Source organism: Candoia aspera, chromosome 6 (genome assembly GCF_035149785.1).
Source record: "Candoia aspera isolate rCanAsp1 chromosome 6, rCanAsp1.hap2, whole genome shotgun sequence".
NCBI lineage: Eukaryota > Metazoa > Chordata > Lepidosauria > Squamata > Boidae > Candoia > Candoia aspera.
In genome coordinates, this window is record NC_086158.1 from 89,239,188 (window position 1) to 89,260,797 (window position 21,610).

The window sequence follows — 21,610 nt, forward strand, 5'->3', positions numbered from 1 at the left end:
GGTCTGCCCTCGGACTCATAAAGTGAGTTGGGCCATGACACAATTGTCCCTAAGATCTCTTTTTGGCATTGCAGAGCCCAGAGGACATCTGAGTAGTTGGCCAACAGAATTATCTTTATTATTTACCGGCTTCTAAAACTTAACCCAGGAAACGAAGGGGTGGAGCCCATAAATATCAGCTGTTACTCAACAGCAAGACACTTTAGGGATACAGTTGATAAGTGTCCAATGAGGACCCCAATGTTCCAGAACTTGCTCCAAGGGATCGGTTTCAGCTCATGAGGCCTGAGGATGTGCACAAGTGCATGTAGCTGTGTCTTGTTACATGCTTCTATGATCCCTGACTGAATTGGCTTAATTGGAGGAAACTGGATAGCTTCAGTGTGATAAATGGATCCTTGAGGAGGGGTGGGTGCCACATACAGTAGATAGCTAGTGACAGAAGAGCAAACGCTCAAATGAGCTGAAGTTAGCAAAGGATACTAAGAAAATTAAACAGAACTCCTTCAAATATATTCAAAACAAAAGGGAACAAAAATAATGAGTGTACCATATGCTTAATTAAAAAGACAAAATACTAGAGCTAACAAAGAAAAGGCAAAACTAATGAGCCATTGTGATTCAGTCTTCTCCAACAGAAAACTGTATGTTCCATCAAGAAATTGGGAAGAACAAATGCAAGACTAAAGCTTGAAACTGATAGAAACATAGCCATGGAATACCTCTTTACTTTGAATTTACTTAAATCTCAAGGATCAGATGAATTGCATACTAAATACTGAAGAAATGAATGGATGGTCTGGCTGAACACTCTCAGAAATCTTGGGAAACTGGTGAAATGCCAGGTGACTTGCAAACGTTCTTTTTGAAAAAAAGGGAACAAAGTACAGATCAACTAGTCTGACATGAATACCCAGCAAGATTCCAAGGCAGATCATAAAGATCCCTATTTGTAAGCACTCTGAAAACAATATGGAATTACCAGAAGCCAGCATGGACTTATTACAATCATTCATGCAAGATAAACTTATTTTCTGATCAGGTAATCTCCTTAATTGACTGTGGGAATGCTGTAGACATAATATATCTTGACTTAAGCAAAGCTTTTGATAAAGTATTCCATGAAATGCTGATTAGCAAGCTAAATGTGGGTTAAATGATATAGCAATTCACTGGATATGTATAGATTCTGAAGCAACCTTAAGACTCGATTATTCAATAGCATGCATTTTTCTTACAGTGTGAGTCAATTAAAAAATTAAGCTAATTTGCACATGAGGTACATATTTTTACTTCATATAAATTCTATCCTCAATGTCTATGTATAGGAGTTCAAATGCAACCTGTTATCTTTAATTATATAATGGATGAATAGAAAAAGCTATGAATGTGCTATAATCTGTTACTCTTGCTTTGTGTGTAGAAGCTGAGGAAGGATAAAGGCAGAGCGGATAGACAGATGTTATGGGTGTGATCAGCAGCAAAGGCTTTTCTCAATGTCTTGAGGGAATACTTGACTAAAAAGCAAAAGAGAGGTATAGTATTTTTATTCTAAAAAATAACAATTTGGAACTGTGTAATTTGACAGGATTGCATAAATTTAGGCTTACTAATGAATTTTAATGACCTCAAAAAAAGTACTCCTCTCACATCATGTGTGCTCAGATTTTTTTTTTCTACAAAAGCTTGGGGGAAAGGTTCTATTTCCCATTTCTTCAGCAAAAGTCAGACAAAAAAAATGGATGTTTTATGACAGCAGTATAGCTGCATTGGTGTGATAGCATGGTAGAACCACTTTGGTCATACTTCAAAAATAACAAAAACTTGAGAATGGAAAATAGTTTCCAGTACAACCAAACAGGAGACATTCCTACGGCCTGAAAATGGATTTATCCTTGAGTTATGTCTTTGCCATATCAGTTTTTCTATATGCAATTTTTTGGTTGTCTGAAGAGTATTTTATCACCCATGTAGTCCTTGGAACGTGAACTGGAGAAGCTCAGGGAAAGGTATGACGACTTCATTGCCTGCTTGTCTACAAAATGCTTATTTAAGATATCCCAAACTTTTGGAACTGGTGGATTGTTCAGGAGTTTTGAGAGCATTTTATGGGTACTCTCAGAACTGGCTGCCATGGTGACACAGGTAGTCACAAAAGGCCAAGTTGGCAGAAGGCACACGGGTGAAATTTATTCTGTTTATACCACTGGCTACGAGTTGTTCTTTGGCTCCTCAAAAAGTCCTCAGCTTTCCTCTGTTCTTCCTTCTGAAGAGGATCCAAAGAGCTGGACTGCAGCTACTCACCAGGTTGCTTTCTGAGGATGCCCCTTCGGAGGATGCCCCTGAGATTTCTGTGAGGCTTTGCTGTTCTCTGCGTCCTGCTGGTCTTCCTGCTATCCTGTCCCTTGGCACTGCTCTTGAGGAAGGGGACCCTCCACAGCAATTCCTGTGCTCAGCCTTGTCTTTTAGCAGCCACCCTCAGGGTGATCTGCTTTTGCCACAGCACAGCACAGCAAGGCCAGGCACTCCACTGATGCTGTTTTCAGCCTTCTTCTCCCCCTGCTAGAGGACTCATACTCTGCTGCTGCCTTTTTAGAACAAGAAAAGGGCACCAAGTGTCCCCAAAGTTTACCAAAGAAGCTGCCCTGACTACCTAGCCTACCTGCTCCAAGTCCCTTTGGAGTCCCCTCAATGGAAACAGAGATCAAGGTTGTGGCTGCAGCCTACGCTGCAGTTCCTCCACCTCTTCCTTCCATTTTTTAGCCTCCTCTTCTCAGGGATGTGGTGTGGGGCAGCCCATCTGAAGTGCAGCAGGAGGTCTTCACGAAGGCTTTTCTGGCGAGGAGGCCTGGCTCAAAGTTGCAAACGGAAAGCACAGCAGCGTCGTACAGCTATGGTGTCAGCAGAAAAACCTCCTGAATTTTAGTGATGCTTCACAGATAAATATTTAAAATATAAAGAAACAAAATAGGAAAATAAGTGGATTAAATGATTAAAATAAATTAAAGCGTGTACCTCTCCTACTGAAAAATAGGAGGCCAGAAACTTATCTTCATTCTTTAATACGAGCTGCTTGTGGCTGGTACCTGGCTGCTGTGTGCATGAGTTAAACATACAGTCTTTGCTAATGAAAAAAACAACTCCTTCGTCTCTCAAGACTATGGACAGATACGTATCATACAACAACACAAAGGACCTGTTCCTCTCAGGCAAGCCTGACAATAAATATTTGATTGACTGTGGGTATTCCTCCTTCATACCAATGTTGGCATTTAATTCACTACTGATTTACTCTACCCAAGAATGGCTTGCAGAAAGGGGAACGTGTTGATTGGCCTATAGCGTAACCAGGAAGGCTGAGATTTCCCTGTGCTGTGCCCAAGGACTTGTTATGGCAACCGCGTTAGCAAGGAAGAAAAGAACGGATTCTGCATAAAAGCTTCTTTCCACTGAGTAGAAATGGGCTGGATCCCAGGTGAGGAGGATAGAGCACGATGGGGGTCATATAAATTCCTCCTAAAGCAGAGGGAATTGATGTACTCTGCCTTCCTGTCCCTAAATGGCAAACCCCCATCTCTCTGTGAAATAAAAAGAACCCCTTCTTGTTCTAATGCTGAGAGAGCACTTGGGGAAAGAAAGAGGAATGCAGTAGACTAGAGGTTCTCCAGCTGTGGTTGGGGGCCATCAGGTGATTGCAGCCTCCCTGCATTTACCCCAGAATCTCCTTGCTGCCATAGCCCCCACCTCCTGCCCCTCTGCTGCTTCAGCCCCTGCCTCCCCACATTCCCTGCTAATCAGCTGGACAAGAGGTTGCCCTGCCCTGCCTGCACTGCCAGTCAGCTCCTTGATGTTGCACGCCTCAGAGTGATACCATCAGATCTGGTTCTGCAGAGCTCGCAGACTGGTGGCACTCGATTGGGCCTTTTGCTTGTCACCAATGGAAGCCTGTGAGACCAAATTATCAAGGGGGAGGGGAAGGAACTTGTCACTTCTCCCCCTCTCCCAACCTGCCTGTTTTCTATAAAGTGACTGGCCAATGGCTGTTGGTATCGCTTCCAGTAGACACAAGTCTTTTTTACACTTTTGAATTCACTTTTGCTTCATTAGTGATTCACAAAAATGGCTGAAAACTGGTTCACTGAAGCATAGAAATGATAATATAAGTAGCAATATGAATACTAACAGTCAGAAAATGGGCAAGAGTGAACAAGTGAAATTACCACTGTTAGTCCATGTGTGCTGTTCTAAGTGGAACTGTGACATCACACAAGCAACCCAAAAAGAAAACCAAACAGGAAATACGATTATTTATTTATATATGATATAGATGTCAAGATTTGCTCAACTCAACAGCGACTTCAGGCAACACTTAAAATGGAATGGACATCCAGCCACCTTTAGCGTACTATGTATTTTAGATTATGAAACTTTGTCAAGCTCAGAACTGCTGTTACTCATGATGAGGAAGACCATTCAAGTGGTAAATAAATACTTAATTTTGGATTAAATATTTTGGTACAAACTGTTAAAGGAAACTTTAGAAAGGCATACGCTCATGTACATAAAATCATTATCTTATTCGCTAAAAAACTGAACTACCACGCTCTTAAAGACAAAAATGTAGGGTAGGGTTGTTTAAGTCAGTAGTCCCCACATCAATTAAACATTTATTTAAGGTCCACAAATACAAAAAGAAAAAAAGAAATAAGTGGCAAAGGTCCATGGTTTGAATGAAGGCCTTTAATGTATTATTAATACTTACTGGGTTCAGGAGCACTGTCAGGAAAAGTTCACCACCACGAATGCTCTTGTCTAACTCCTTGGAGCCACCAGGATACTCATTATAGAATATGGTGTGAGTAAAAAGACCACAAGTCTGGCGAGGCAACACCTGGATAACCCAGAGAGAAGAAGAAAAATTAAAGCAGGGTGCTGGTTCTGGCTGTGAATAGCTTCATAGGCTGCAGGAAAAGACCAAGACCAATAGACGGGTAGATTCCATTTCCTCCAAGTCAGATGCTTTTGCCTTCAGCTGAGATTCCTAAGGTCCTATGAAAATTTCTACAGAGGTGGAATGGAGGCTGACAATAACATTGCCAAGAATGGTCTTTCTATGTTCACACTCTTGGAATAAAGAGGCTAGAGAGAAATAGCTCCTTCTCAAAATAATTTTTATTCATTGTATAGAATTATGATCACAGAACGAGTTGGACCTGAAACGAGATGTATTTGTGGGGGTATTTCTATTGAGCCATGCTTTATTCCAGTTCCTTGCATTCCATTGCCTGACCTGGTATGTTTTCTCTGGCCACTGATTATGTTCAGTCCTCACCATCTCGTTTAACAACCCTTTTAAAAATCTTTTGGTTCTCCAAAGCCTGTTAACTCCCCAACTTCTTATGGATGATTCTTAAGATTTAAGCCTAGAGATAATGAGTTTTAAATCAAAAAGAGTTTTTCCCCTGCCACAGTAGAAAATAACTGGAGTAATGTTATGACTTTCTTGGTATGGTGTTCACCATCTACGAGACTATTACAGAGAACAAGATGTTTCATTTGAGCACTCCCTCCCTCTTCTGTTTTGAGACCTTCAGGGAAGTTGGTTTTCCAGCAATGCGAAGAGCACTCCAAAGTTGGTGGCCACACCTGTTTTCTTCTCTTAGACAGTTAATAGGGCTTCAGTGTCTTACCATGATTTTGTTATGGATGAACCCTCGTCGGTATCGGGCAGGTCGAAGATGAGGATATTCCTCTGTGCTGGTCACCTGAATGTCCCAAACAGTTTTCCATGCTTCATAGAGTTGGGCATGAACTGGATAAACCCCTGAGTGGTGGGGGGCTACTGCATAGCCCAAATCTGTGGGAATCCCATGTTCCTGGAGTCAAAACAAATTTTAAGAGTTCTGCATTCACTTCATTGTTAGCATTTCAAAAAGAGGGCAACTGGCTATGGGGCAAGATAAGGAATATATAAATAACAAAGCAAAACGTGTTTGCTTGCCATAAGGTCATTAAGGGGAGCTCTGCGTAGGGGTGTACAGATCAGTATAAATCAGTCCCATCTTTCATTCGCAAATTTTCCTACCATACAGAAGTTTTTAGAAAGAGAGCAAGTCCCAGGTCAGACATGAAATATTAATGGAGTTGGAAATGTATGAAGCTGGAACTAGGAGGAACACAACACTTAGGAATAGGAAGAAATTGCGTATTTTTTGACCCACTGCTGTTATCTGTCCACCTGTTTTTTTCAGGCATTCTGCAAATTCTCTTCTACTGAAATCTGTATTGATTATCTTTACATCCCTATCTCAGAACTCAGCAATGGTCATGTGTTAATCTTGCAGCAGATTGAAACGTTCCAGCAAGTTGTCTCTTACCAAAGCAAACTGCTTGTTGAGTTTCATTTGCTCAGCCAGCACAGTAACATTGTGAAAGAGATGTGGCTGCATGTGACTCCACATGTGAGGAAACCACCAGAATTCCTTCCTGTTCTTTAAAAGCATATCATCTCCTTCATCTTCCTCATCCGTACCTGGAGGCCCACAGAAAAAGGACTGAGCAAGGGTTGCTGGGTCATTATTGAGCAAGGATACTAAAGACCAGCAAGACAAAACACCATTTACACTACCGCAACAACAGATTTTAAGAAAAAACAGTAGCCATTTGTTTCACCTCCTAGTGAGGTCTTCACTGAGACAGAAGCTTCTTCACCAGTCACTTTCAGTGAGAGAAAACCTTCCACTTGTGCCACAGCAGCTGAAGCATCTAATTTGTCCAAAACCATAGGCTCAAAAACCAGGCTCCACAAGTCAGCTGAAAACATTATTATTTAAGAAATCTATAAAAAGAAGCTAACTGATAAATGACCCAATATCTTGGGTAAATATTCTAACTACACAGATGTTTCTTTGTTCTTCAAAAGCCCATTCTTATTTTCCATTATGTTGTAATACGGCTTTCTTTTGGATTAGCATGATTTATTTATTTAATTAATTAAATCTATCACCACCATCTCCCCTGCAAGGAGGGACTCTGGGCGGTTGCTTGAATCTAGCCAGTTGTGACTTATTTAGCAAAGTATGGCTAAGTGAACTATGGTTGAATAGACATGTGAATCCAACATTAATTTGCTTCTAAGGAATAGGATCACCCTATATAGAAGAAAGAGTCCTTACCAGTGTGGTAGAATTTCCCAGAGAATCCCAGATTGAAAGTGAAATTGGGAACCAATGCCCTCAACTTGTTCTGAGTATTTAACAGAGCCTGCAAGAAGAGAAGAGATAAAGGCTGAGAGAAACCACTTAATTCAGTTTCTCAACCAACTCACATGGTGATACCCTTCTCAATGGCTTGCTCTTTCATTTCTTTAGTAAACTGCATAAACTGAATGCTCAGTGAGCCCAAGACAGCCCCACATCACCACCCTTCTCCCACCTTCAGGTTGCCCACAGCCAAATTTTCCTGGTTGAAATACATGAAAATCAGTATTCTGGGCCAGCTGAATCTGCCTTCTTCTGGGTCAGTTTTTTGAGGGAATATTATTGACTCTGGTCTTTAACTGATCTGGCATTTTCTGGGCTTTATGGCATCTTTCCTGATCGATACATTTTGAGCAATTATGACTCCAATTTGTTTCTTTGTTTATTTATTAATCATATTTATATGGCTGCCCATCTCACACAAAGCAACTCTGGGTGGAGTACAATGAGATAAAATTGCAAATAGAAAATCAATCATTATAAAACGATAAAACTAGTTATTAAAATAAAAATATTAGCAAAAATGTACTCTGAATAATCTCCAATCATTCTGGATACCATTTCTTATTAATTCCCTCTTTTTCAGATGTTTGCTCTTTTGAAATCAAACATGGCTGTTTTGGACTTTTTCAACAACTGACATCTTAAATGTACGCTGACTGTAATATCACGGTTACTGTTTCCAAAAAAGACACACAATCTAAAAATGAAAGAAACAAAATGCCCAAGGTCACTGAGTTTCGTGGGTAGATCTGAACATGTTTTTTCTATACCTAAGCTCAGCATTTGAATAAGGGCAACTTTGCTGGCTCTCCAACATTAAAATGTTAATAAATATGATCCACATATGAATTACTAATTGAGACTCCATACAGTTCTCCTAGGATGTGTCCTTGTGTGTGGTTTGTTTAAGGGTGGATAATTGTCTCACTCTTTCTTTAAAACTATTTTATATTTCTAAGCCAACTCATTTGGCTAAAATCCCTTTGGAACATAGCATCTGCATTCTGTGTTACTGAGTCCTGAGATTCCAAGGAATGCAAAAGCTTGAATGAAGGTATGCCCCAAGAGAGAACGATAAGGCTAAGCAGCTTAGCAGAGAGTTGAAGCCTAACTTGGGTTACTATGACAACACACGTGTCAGTGGATAAATCCAAAGCATTCCCTTGTCTTAGGAAGTTGCACCGGAATCGCTGATAGAACCCCTCCACCCAATTAGGTTCGAGTCTGGAAGATCCCCAAACTTCTGCTCTTCACAGAGTGTCTCCTATCTAATATGTTTCTCAAGATGGGATTGCAAAATATCCACAAGCTTCATAATCAATCACCATCAATAAATGACAGAAATAGAAGATTTCCATAAGAGATCTGCAGGTACTGTTTATCTCTTTTCTGACACTGTTTTCTGAATACTGAAAACAAATCCATACTTTTTATTAATTTATTTGACTGATATAGATTTCCTAAACAATATTTATCTGATGCTTCTAACTTCTTTGTCACTGCAGGAAAGTATATCACTTCTAGACAATGCTCCATACTTTCTTTTAAATTTTATCATTTAAATTTATTTGCTTCTATAATTAAATAACTATTGTATTTCTGAAAATTATAACCTGATACCATACTTGCCTGTTTTTATTCTTTTTTAAGAAAATGCATGGATTGAATGAAAGCAAAGATCCCTATGTTTTTGTAGGCCTAATTACATCTAATCTGCTGATCATCCAGTCTGGTTTAATTTAATTTACTCTTCCAAGATTTATTTAAAAATTAGGGTAAATATGAGAAAGGGAAGACACAGTCCTTGCAAACAAGGTCTTGAAGGCAAGAAGACAAGAATAATTCTGCTGAGCTCCTGGGTACATTGACCAGCCCCCTCTGCCGACTGCTTTTGCCTCCTCTTCAGGAATGCAAGGGAAGTGATCTCAGTTTTGAAAAATGCACCCAGAAGTAAACAGGGAAAAGAGAAGAGTATTACCTTTCTCCCTTTCCTTTTCACTTTTCCAGACTAAAACTGGCACTCAAACAAAAGACCCAGGGGGGAAGTTAGGTGACCTATGAAATCTATCAAGCAATACACTGATTCTTCAGGAAAGGCAGCAAGGCAGTCTGAGATCATTTCTTACTTACTCCCCCCCCCCCATTAAGTCAAAGCAACGGTGAAATATACTCTACACAAAACATTTTCTAAAAACAGTATGTAACAGCGATGGCAAGTTGTGCAATTCCATGTGTCCTGTAATCATCTTCCGGATATTTTGGCTGAAGATCACTTTCTCGTTTAGTTCTCTAGGAACCTGGCCAAGACAATTTCCAGAAAATGGAAGATTTCACTCAGGAAATTCTCACTTCATACTCTTTACATGAGTTTCCTTTGTTTTTTCTATCAGTACCAAACTTTCAGTACCAATCTATCTTTTTCAAATATTGGAAAATGAACGGGAAAAAATCATACAAGTAAATTAGGTATACATATATTCTCCCAATTTTCTGCTCAGTACACACCAGAAAATATGTATTTTTAAAAATTATTTTAACTAGATAATGCTCGGTCACCAGTTGGAAGCAAGCAGCTGGATCTGTGATACTGAAACTAGATTTGGCAGTGACCTAATATTCTTGAACTGTTTGGAATTAATCTGAGAAAAACATGCCAGCTGTTTTGACATTGGGAAATGTTCCTCCACTTTACCTCTCACTTAAGAAGTCAACAAACCCACAAGATTATCTTTTGTTTTTGTTTTTAAAAAAGAAGTTAATCTTTCCACCTTGGCAGAGATTTTCTTTTAAATGGATAAAAGTGAGTATTATCTTCTTAGCATCAAATCCACTCAACTAATGCCAGATTAATGCTCCACTTCACACTGCTAAACTGGTAAACAAAATATGTTTTAGAACAATCTGATCTGAGTCTTTTTATAATCGCCAGAGCAGCACTACATCTTTCTTTTAGGGAGGTTAACTTATATAAATTCCACGTATTTTCACCACTGAAGCTGCAGGTTTCATCCCTGGCTGGGATCCCATTTTGGGACAATCTGAAGTAAAGAGACACAGAAATGTGTGATAAAACAAAAATAATTGCTCAACAATCATCACTTAAAAGAGGCTGAGAATTATATCTGAGATAAGCAGCATTTCTAATTTGAGCTTATGTTCTTTGGATAAACGCAGGATTTTAGTTAGGATTTTCAAAGTGTGGCAGGTTCCCACCATCTTTGCATGACATTACAGGCTCTGCCTTTTTTACTGCATCCATCTCTTGTGCCCACTCCCCCCACCCCCAAGTACAGGACCACAAATTTGGACCACTTTAGTAGCCTGGCTTTATGCATGGACTTTTCCAGTTCCTCAAGCATGCCCAATGGTTTTATAAGAAAGATGGAGTCTTGTCTTTTCTACTGTACCAAAGTGTTGGGAAAGAGCACAAAATCACTGTTCTTCTCCAAAGTGCAGTGCAATGTCACAATCAAAATCATCCCCTGCTCCACTGAGTGCACCGTATCACGTAAGAGAAAGGGGAAGCATCTTTTTATTCTTCCAACTGCCCGGAAGCAGCAACCGATGCTTCTTGCATTTCCTTCTTCTTCTGAACAGGATGATGAAGTAAAGCTGACCCTGATCTCTTCCTTTGCAATTTAGAAAGGGTTCAGAAGAGGGATTAAAACAAAACAAAACAAAAAACCTGCATTACAATTGCTACCAAGCCTACAGATAGACTCCAGTCTGTTTTAAAAATGGTAACTGAAACAGGCTCAGCTCTTATGTGGTGATACTATGAAACAAAAACTTAAGGACCACCACAAGTAGTATTTAAAAGGGCTTGAAGTTCTCACTTTACATGAACTTCAAGATATGCTGGTCGGTAAACATTTATAAAATAGATGTCATGCAATCTATCAGAGAGATAATTTTTCATACCACTGTGAAACCTTTGACTGCCTATTATACTGAGGCAGAGATGACTTTCTTTAAATCCAATCCTGTACACATTGATAAGAAGAAAAACCCACTGGGCTTATCCCCCTAGCAAATTTATTGTGGTTGTATCTCACTGTACTCAGAAATTTAAAAGCCTAAACCTATGGCTTCTCTAGAGTTTGAAAACTGGACAATAAATGTCACCCACACTGCCATCTCTTACCAAATGCATGCTAAATTAACAACTATTAAAAATGTCTGCTGTCGGCCTAGCTCTACTTTCCTCCTGATGATAGGCTAGCTTGAACTTATAACCTGACAGTTAAAGACTCTGAATTTAGCAAACCCGCTCACATCATTGGTACAAAAGATAAATGCAGAATGTTGTGATAGCAAGCCTCATGATCTCTTCCTCAAAATCAGATCATCAGGATTAGGGGTGAGTTTTAGAACAAAAGACATCTGATCTTTCATTTCCCCCAAAATTGATAATCTCAGAATTTAGGGGAAGAAAAAAGCTATTTTTACAAAGAATATAGATTTTACAAAAAAATAGCCTTGCAACTGCTCATATCTTTAACGAAAACAGAGAGAATTCATATCTATTTGCATTTATCAGGAAAGATACTTGGGATTTTGACAATTCTTTACATTTTACTCCCATCCACTCTGTCCCACATTACCTCTACATCAGACACCTTCATGCGCGTCCCCTCTTTGCCCACAAAGATATCATCAATGTCCACAAGGATGTAGCGGTCAAGGGTCAGACAGAGACGCTTGCCAGTCAGGTAAGCAATAGCATCAACAAAGATGAGCTTGTGCAGCCAGAAATTGAGATTATTACCAAAAAGAACCCTCTGTATACCATCATGGAGACCAAGATCCTGCACCACTGTGGCATGCAGAGCTCTGTGGGTAGTCAGGTGAGGGATTGATTCAGATGATTTGGTGCTGGCCATCAATACAGGTTCATAGGTTGTGTGATTTGACTGGAACACTGTCCAGTCATCCCCAGGCAGAGGGCCCTGTTCCACTTCGTTAGCCTGGGTAACATATAGAAGTGGGGCACTGGGATTGATGTGATAATCTCGCAATCCCAAATTGGAATGTAGGAAGAGAGGAAAACCTTTGAGCTGAGCACTAAGTAAGCTGTTCTCATTTGCCTTGAAGAAACCAATGATTCCTACTCCATATTCCACGCAGTATTTGTCCAAAAGATCCCTGTTCCAGGTATCCAAGTTCACATATTTAAGGATATTCTCATAGATAATAAGAGCATAGCGACCATGGTCCTTGTCCATTAGAGTGGGCATGTCTCCCTTTCCAGGAGCAATTTCTGTCCTGTATTTAAACCGACTAGATTCTAAGATAGCCACAATCTCTTGACCCAATTGGGAGTAAATGCTTTCCACAAAAACTAGCACAACAGGGTCTGTACGTGAGTTATCAACTGATTTTGTAAGCCTCCAGCTTGCCCGGGGCTGGATGAGGATCCTGTGTTGGTTACTGCAATCGCTGAATGGAAGAGGGGGTGGTTCCTTGATTTTGGGACTGTTAGTGACATAGTAAGCCAGGAAGCACATGGAGACCAGGCTGAAGGCAATAAGCAGCAGAATCAGTCTGTGGAGCTCCAGCTGTCGCACATGCCTCACCACTTTCCACAGCTGAATCATGATGAGGTGGGTGGCTTAACCCTGCCTCAAGTTTGGCACCTATCAAGCTGCCTTCGATGTCTCCAACGCCACCACTGGAAGAGCCAGTGGCAGCTCAAAGAAAAGAAATGTAGACTGCAGAGAGGAAACAGGCTTAAGTAAGCAGTTACAAGACTAGATTCCCGGTGATCTGCCATTTATCTCAAGTGACCATGGCCTTCAATTCCCATTGCTCCCTTGAGTACTTCCTCCCTTTTCTGTTTCTTTGCTGGCTGAGAAGAATCCTAGGAAGCAAGGAGGTTGCATGCAGTTATGAATTCCTTGGCTTCAGAAGTAAACTGCAGCCATCAGTTGTAAGGAAAGTATAGGCTCTCCAGAAGATGAAGAAGTGCCACCAACTGATGAGCTTGCCAATCACATGGTTGTCATTCTGGATTGGCCACCTGCAATGAAAAAAGGCAGATAAATTGAGGAGTTCTTGAAAGATCAGTAGTAGTACAGTAAAATACCCATGTTGACCTATTAAAATCACACATTGCTTCTGATATTATCAACAGAGACAAGTGGGACTGCAGGATTCCAGCCTGCCACCCTCTATTTCAGGAAATTCAATTAATTTCTCCCCTGCCAATGATTTCTGACCCTTCTAGCATATGTATCTTGTGCCCACTGAGTATGTTCAGTTCTTACTGGACTTGTTTGTGTTTCATTTTCCCTCTCAAGGTTTCCTCCTGTGTGTGTGTGTGTTTCTATTTCTGTAACCATGACATTACCCCACTCTTCTTTTTCAGTAACCCTCTTTGGTTTCATTGATGTCACAATTCAGCCCGGAGCTGGCTACTAGCATATGTGATGTGAATTGGGAAGAGCTTGATTGAAGCCTTGCCTTTCACATGCAAGTAAGGTGTACCCAGAGCAATTCAATTCTTAGCTCCTGGTGTGAAAATACCTTTTAGAAGGTCCTTTAATGATCAAGGAAACATGTAATTAACAGTTCCTTATTTCAGAGAATTACCACATTTCCCACACTGATATAGCGTTATTTTGTCATCAGAGATGCTCTACATCCATGCTATCAATATTAAATTAATTCTTTTTCCAGAATAGTTGCCACTGCTAACTCAAACAAAAGGAAATAAGGAACTCACAATTTCTCAATATAGAGAAACCTTGATTTTCCAGACTTTGGTGTCATTTGTGTAATAACACAATGAGCATCAATGTATTCATTTCTGGAATGACATAATCACACAAATGATACAATTTGTGATACCACAATGATATACAGTATCTTAAACTTACTGGAGAAAGTAAGTTTAAGATACATAACAAAAAGTTAGAAATAACAAAAAGTCAGTTGAAATGAGATGTTGCTCTATTTCTTTCTCTTAGGTTTTTAAATTCTGAAATCATAATTAATCCATCTAGGCTCAAGACAAATAAGAACCTTTAAAATACTTGTCTAAAATCTTTAAATTGTAAATACTCAAATTATTTAAGAAGGACAAGTTGCTGGAAAATACTAGACCAAGAAGAATGTGCAGCAATAGAAATAGTAAAAAGAAAAAAGGCAATATTTTTCAAAGTATTCAAAAACAGCAGTGCCATACTTTATGTCTCAGTTCACAAAGATGCCAAAGTAGCCGAAATTAAAAAGATGTTATGCACCCTCAAAGTAGAGAATCAATTGAAGTTGATATTTGTGAAGCAGAGGCAACCCTTATCAAGAGAAATTCCCCATTTTACAATAACTATCTCCATTCTGATACGGTTAAGTGCAGCACAATAATTTTTAACAGACTTCTAAGGAATTAAGAGGAAACTTTGCTCCCAGGGCAGCAAGTGGTGTGGGGGGGAAAAAGCTTATTTTCATTCCTTCAAGATACCACAACTGTCTTAAGTATGTATTTACAGACCAAGTACAAGTATAGCTTTATGAGCTAGTAAATTCTGTAGTCTTGTTGTAATTTTCAGGACTGTTTCGTTCCAAGAACGCAAGCACAAGCACGCACACACAAACACGCACACACACACAGAGCCTACATCAGACTGCCAGCTCTTTGAGAGGCTGACTGGTCAAGGCATTGCCAGCTGGCACAGGGTTTCTACAGAAGTGCTGGGATGGCATCAGCAATCTGAAGCCAAATGAAATGACACGATGGAGTAAGATGCCTAGCAGCCATCTCTATATCCAGATGACTAGACTCAAGAAGGTCCAGGGGGCATCCCAGAAGCAGCATGAGTTTTATTTGAAATGGCTGATGGGAGAGAAAGCCCATACGCTTCTGGCTGTGTCCCCTAAGCAACCCTAACAGGTCCGGTTCTTCACATAACCTGCCTGCTTAGCTATTTCAAGGACAGGACTGGCTACTTCTACGTGAAGCACAGGACTCGGGGCTCCTTTAGGACTGGGAGGGTTCGGTAAGACTGTACGGATTCATCAGAGTTCGCTCCCCAGCAAATGAGCCAACGCATGCAAGAATCTGCATCTGCTAGTCAGCATGGTCCTGAAAGGCCATTAAGTCAAACCTCACACCAGGTCTAAGCTATCTTTTTATGCCTCTAACACCTTTTTATCAACACCACACTGAATACTGACCATCCTATCTAATTGTCTAGGACCAGATCAACTATCTCCAAGAAATGTTGAAGAAAGTTACAGATGATACCCCAAGAGACCCATTCTGTGATCTTTGAGAAAGTACGGAGGATGGGCTGAAGATTAGTAAGGGACAAAAGCTCCTAACTTCAAAGATAAAAGGAAAAGAGGATCAGAATAAATGCAGATAATTATTGTTTGAATGTTTACTAAGGAATGCATTCTTTGGCAAAAGCCTATATGCATTTTTCTTTTTTAAAATAATTTTTATTGAAGAAATTTTTAACAAAGTAAAAACCATAAAAGAAAATAAAAATAATAAAGAAAAATAGTAAATAGTGAAAAAGGAAAAGAGAAAGAGAAAGAGAAAGAGAAAGAAAAAAGAAAGGAAAGAAGAAATATTATAAAGCAGCTTCTGATCTTCTTGACAGCAGTTATAAATATATTTATATTTTGCCCTCTCTTTCTAAAGTTACATCATAATTTCCTTTTTTCCATAAGCTACCCTTTCTAATCTTCAAGTTCATTTTTCTCTTTTTTCAGCAAAAAGTCCATAAGGGGTTTCCAGTCACTGATAAATATAGTTGTTGATCTTTCTCTAATCAAACAAGTTAATTTTGCCATTTCTGCTAGTTCTGTCATCTTCACCAACCATTCCTTTACTGTGGATATTTCAGAGGCTTTTCATTTTTGCGCATATAATATTCTCGCAGCAGTAATCATATATAAAAATAATCTTCATGGCTCTTTTATCTGTACGTATTCTTCAAGAACAAGTAACATCAAAGCAACCTGATCTCCTCTTTTGATAGAATGACCAGTTTAGTTTACCATGGGATGTGGGTGGATATACTGTATCTTGACTTCAGTGAGACATCCAACAGAATTTACATAAAACCCTAATACAGAATATGGCAAAATATGGACTCGATTTTGCTACTATTATCTGGATACAGAGCTGGGTGAACCTGCTCTGTATCCAGATAATAGTATGAGCATACAGTATGCTCAGTGAGCATACAGTATATCAGTGGTTCCATGTTAATCTAGAAGGAAGTCTTCAGAGGATTATAACAGGGCTCTGGACCTTGAGCTGTTCAATATATTTATAAATGACTTAGATGAGGGATTAGAAAATATGATTAATATTAAATGACAGTAACAAAATTCAGGAAGATCTTAAGAAGTTGGAACAATGGGCAAAAATCAGCAAAATGAATTTCAGCAGGAACAAATGCAAAGTCCTTCATTTGGGTAGGAAAAAGTCAAAGGCAAAAGCTGGGAATTGGGGGGCCCACCTTGCAGTAGTTTTCTTCCTTCCTTTGGGGCTGGTCCCATGGGGTGGAGGAGAGGTTACTCTCTAGGCCCCTCCTTTGTGCAGTGCCACAGGGTTCTGTGCTCCCTCCCTGCCAAGTCAACATTTATATATGAAAGAGCTGAGTGAGTTCATCCATCATTTTGAATGCTGATAATGCCTGATTATATCTTTTGACCCCAGGCCAGCCGAGTGAGACTGTCAAAATCCTGGACTAGAGCAGGGAGGCTATGCAGGCCTCGATAGGGAGGAATGGTCACCAACTCAATCCTATCAAAATGGAGTGGCTGTAGATAATAGGTTTGACAAGATCTGGTTTGGGTAGTGTTTAAGGTACCGGCAGACTGGAAGTTCTAGTCCTGCCTTAGGCACAAAGCCAGCTAGGTGACCTTGGGTCAGCTCCTCTTTCACAGCCCTAGGAAGCAACAAATGGCAAACCACTTCCAAAACCTTGCCAAGAAAACTGTGGGGACTTGTGCAGGCAGTCTCCAGGAGTCAAGACTGATTTGAAGACACACATAAATACAGATGTGGGGAGACTCCAACTTTAACCTTGGGTAGGGTTGTAGTTTCCTATTCGAGGGTGTGAGCTGCCCAGTCTGGGGGTCCTCTTAGACTCACAGCTCGTGCTTGATAAGCAGGTGGCAGCTGTGGCTAAGAGAGCCTTGGCACAGCTTCATCTGGTGTACCAGCTGTGACCTTTCATGGATTGGGAGGCCCTTCAGATAGTCACTCATGCCCTACTCTACATTGGGCTGCCTTTGAAGACCACTTGGAAGCTTCAAGTGGTCCAGAATGCAGTCGAGTGGATAGTGGTTGCATGCTTTAGTATACCGATGTGACACTTCTGCTCTGCCAGCTGCTCTGGTTACCCGTTTGCTTCCAAGTGCAATTCAAGGTGCTGGTTATGACTTATAGAACTCTACACAGTGTAGGGCCTGGTTATTTGAACAACTATCTCCCATGGTGTTTGCCTGGCTGATATGAGCCAACAGTTGGTATGCTTTGGGTCTCTTCAATTAAACTGTTATCTTTTAGGACCCAGGAGGCGTGCCTTCTCTCTTGTAGCGCCTGTTCTCTGGAATGAGGTTTCCCCTGAGTGGCTCCCACCCTGAGAGCATTCTAGAGGGCTTACAGTTCTGGGTGTTCTCCCAGACCTTGGGGTAGGGTTTCATATTCCTTGTGTTAATGGCCAGATTCACCAGCTTGATCTTGTTCTTATCCTATTTGTTTTTGTTGGCTCTTTTTTTTAAAAAAATGTATTGTATTTTATTCTCTTTGTCATATCATACTGCAGGCTGCCCAAAGTCATTCTGGAGTTGGGTGCCTAAGTAAAAGAAATTAAATTCAATACAGTGTAAAGTTCAAAAGAAGACATTGCTCCTCTCTATTCTTCATCAACAAGGGAGTGACAGTAACAGCCCCCAACTCCAGATCACACTGCCACTGATCTAAGACAAAAACCAGATCTACCTTGGGACCATTGCTGTGAGTCACATCTTCAATAATCTGGATGAGATCCCTGGTTGCCATGTACTCCTGAGCTGTCTCCAATCCTATACCTATGGAAGGCAGCTTGAATTCCCCTAATATTCCCCAAGTCTGAGGAACTCTACTGCCAGTCCAGACACAGTATTGATTCGCTCAGTCACTGCATGGCTAGTACAGTAGTAGCAATCCCAACTGATCCCTGGAGTCCAACCTTATCAACATAGTCTCACACCCAATAATCTATGGGGCAGCACCTCTGAAGGTCACCAGTATCTCTTGGGAAGAACAGCTGCCCAGGGGTTGTGGCTGTTGCCACAATCAAAACCCGGAGTGGGCCCATTTCTGAGAGGAGAACACCCCTCTCTTGTCCAACCAAGTTTCAGTTATACACAAATAAGCAACAAAAACCTTACATCATAAACATACACCAGAAAAAACTTCTTCAAAGTAAGGAAATTATACATACACAAATGTAAGATCACTTTCCAATAAGCATCCTTTCTAAGCCCATCAGTGCTGTGCTGCTTTTAGGCTCCTGTATTCTATGGTGTTTATTGCTCACCCTCATAACCATGCTATGAGGTCAGTAATTTCAATTCTACAGTTGGAAAATTGCAGATTTAATGTCAAATGTCTTCAATATCATTTCAGTCACTATTGCATTCTGTGCAGCTTACAATAAACAATACTACAACATTTATTTATTTTTCTTCAAAACTCATACTGTTTGAGTCCAGGCTTTATATCTCTATAAAAATATAGCTACCCTTTGAAAAACATCCAAGGAAAGATACAACCAGCTCACCTTGAGCAACCTGTCTTACAGTAAATTTCTTTATAATGCCCAAGAAAGTAAGTTTTGGGGAGTATTTAGCTCCTTCCTCTTTCTCCTCAGTTTAACATTGCCAAGTATTTGTGCAAGTAGTCCAAATATTACACTACAAGTGACCCTTGCAAGTCAACACATGCATTTTCTTCCCTTCGGTACAATGCAGTCTTAGATGAACGTAACTAGAGTACCAGATCATGCAAAAGGCAGCAGCATCCCCATATTTTTCAGATCATTTTTCTGTCTACCACACAAGAACAGCTGCTAGAAAAACCTGCAACTGCCTGGTCCATTCTGGAGGAATATAGCTCTGGCCTTGGGAAGAAGGTAAAACTGTTGCTCAGCCCTGGGAAAGTAGGAAGTGCAAGAGACTCAGATCAGCCCCACCTTGACCTTGTTGTCCTTAAAAAAGAGCAGTGAAGGTTTGGGACAGGCTTTCAGATTTCCATCAATATGCCCTGCCACAATAAAATAGCATTCCTGGAATCCCTGTGGTGTCTGTTTCTTTACCTACTTGGCCTACCTCAAAGAGCTGACACCATGTATTACATTTATCTACAAAAATACCTAAGTGGGGATGCCTATGACTGCTCTCAAAGACAGAATTCACAGGTTGTATGCACCAGTCCAGAGCTAGGCAACTAAAATACTTTAACAGCACTGACTGAACAAGTATCAACATCAGCTAAGAACTTCAGTTGTACTTTAGTAGACGGCATGTGTGATAACAGAGCAGAACACAATGAAATGACCTGAAAAAGCCTTCAGGGCTCAGTAGGAAAACATTAAAATGGCTGTCAAAATGCCTTCCATTTACTAGCTATTTTTCATAGATGACATTCTCTCAGTAAGATTTTCAGCTCTGAAAAACTTCTGTAAGGTACTTCTCTTGCTTGTAGGCACTGAAACAACATAACACATCTCCAATGAAAGCTGGAAGAAAAATGAAAGCTATATTAGTATTTAAACCTGTGATATTTGGACAAGCTCACAAAATGGCTACACACAACTTCAACTTGCTTTTTTTTCTTTCTTTCTGGTGGACACAGTTCAGAGCATCTAGTTGCAGCCACCTACCATTTAATTTTGTAAGAATGCTTCTCAGGTTTGCATGGAGGATTGTTTGCTGAGACTGGCTTGAGACCATGCTTCTCAGTGTGGTCTGGTAGCTTCTCATTTTTTAATTTAAAAAAGATTTTTGAAAAATCAAGTAGGACAGACAGCTCAGCAGGGGCCACTGGAAGTGTTGGGAAGCACGATGGCACCCCTAAGCATCGTATCTGCTTGGGAGGATTGTAGCCTTCATTAACTGTGTTTATAAGATGACCTGCAGGGTTTCCTTCTTGACTTTTGTCAGGACATGTTTTTATGCAATTGCACAAGCATATTTTGCAGCACATTATTAACTGTAATGAACACAGTCATCATAGATCCCTAGCATGCCAGCCAGGCTTGTATTCATTTTGTGGAGCTTACCTACAAATAAAAAGTCAGTCATACTATGAAATATCCTGATCACTGAAGACAGGAAAAGAATGGCTCCTTTTTCTTTGTGGAAAGATAGGGCCATGGCAAGCTGAGGAACCTTTAGTAAAAGAACTTGATTTCAAGTTGTAGAAAGTAATTTTAACGTTAGAATCAAATTAAGAGATAAGGACAATCTAAAGCCTTAAGTAAGAAGCGGTGCAAACTAATCCTCCTTAGCCCTCTCCAACAATAGTGCAAGGAAAAAAATAGTAAGAGATAGATTCTTGGGCCCGTTCTCCACTGATTTTTCTTTCTTGCTCAGCAGGCTGGACCCAAGAGGTCCAGCCTCTTTAAATATTTCAGCTAGATATCCCTGGCCCATCGATGCATATCCTCTAATGCCAGGACAAAGCATTATCTGATCCAATAGCTAATGGGATGCCTTTTTCCCCTGTTAACCCAGATTTTTTCGGGGGGGGGGAAGGAACAGGCAATATATGTATAGTATGCAAAATGAGTTTAGGACTGATCCTAAGAGCCATATAAACATCTAGACATCCATCTTGTTTTTCTAGGGTCTGATGGATTTGAATAGAAATTTGGACTGGAATAGACATTTGGAAAGTTGTTTTGATGCATGACTCAAAGATGATCCCTTCATGATAGACAACCTACTTCACTCATCCTCTTTACAGAGGTCAAGAGAACTAAAAAACCATTTGCCCCTTTAAAACTCTAATTGACATCTGACAAATGCACTTAAGCTGTCAATGCCTGGAGAATGAATGTTACACTTCACAGCAGAGAAGGCTGATTCACTGCAAGGAACTCTTTAGAGATCTCTTGACTTAAGGAGTGCCTAGAAAGGGGAAACACTTTGTTTCTTTAATAACCTGAAGTACAGATCCTAGTGGTGGTGTTTCCCTATTCAAGTTTGCAGCCCTTGAACCCACTTGGGATTTTACTAGAGGAAGCCAACCAATTCTAGCAAATCAGATAAAGGAGAACCAGACAAATGAAGGCCAAGAAAACAACAAGGCTCAGAGAGCACCAAAGACTCCACAGTTCAAC

At 40.2% G+C, this 21,610-nt stretch overlaps 2 protein-coding genes across 6 annotated transcripts in view; one reads left to right on the forward strand and one right to left on the reverse strand.

Moving 5' to 3' along the window:
* ZSWIM8 (zinc finger SWIM-type containing 8) overlaps nt 1-21,610 on the forward strand; it is a 746,829-nt gene that overhangs the window by 97,228 nt on the left and 627,991 nt on the right. The gene's annotated exons all lie outside the window — the stretch shown is intronic.
* NDST2 (N-deacetylase and N-sulfotransferase 2) overlaps nt 1-21,610 on the reverse strand; it is a 70,440-nt gene that overhangs the window by 13,700 nt on the left and 35,130 nt on the right. Inside the window, exons 2-6 of the mRNA XM_063307632.1 lie at nt 11,867-13,281; nt 7,176-7,263; nt 6,378-6,532; nt 5,691-5,876; nt 4,763-4,891 (exon numbers count right to left, since the gene is read on the reverse strand). Coding sequence (XP_063163702.1) covers nt 4,763-4,891; nt 5,691-5,876; nt 6,378-6,532; nt 7,176-7,263; nt 11,867-12,859 — 1,551 coding nt within the window. The 5' untranslated portion in view covers nt 12,860-13,281. The remainder of the gene's footprint in view (nt 1-4,762; nt 4,892-5,690; nt 5,877-6,377; nt 6,533-7,175; nt 7,264-11,866; nt 13,282-21,610) is intronic.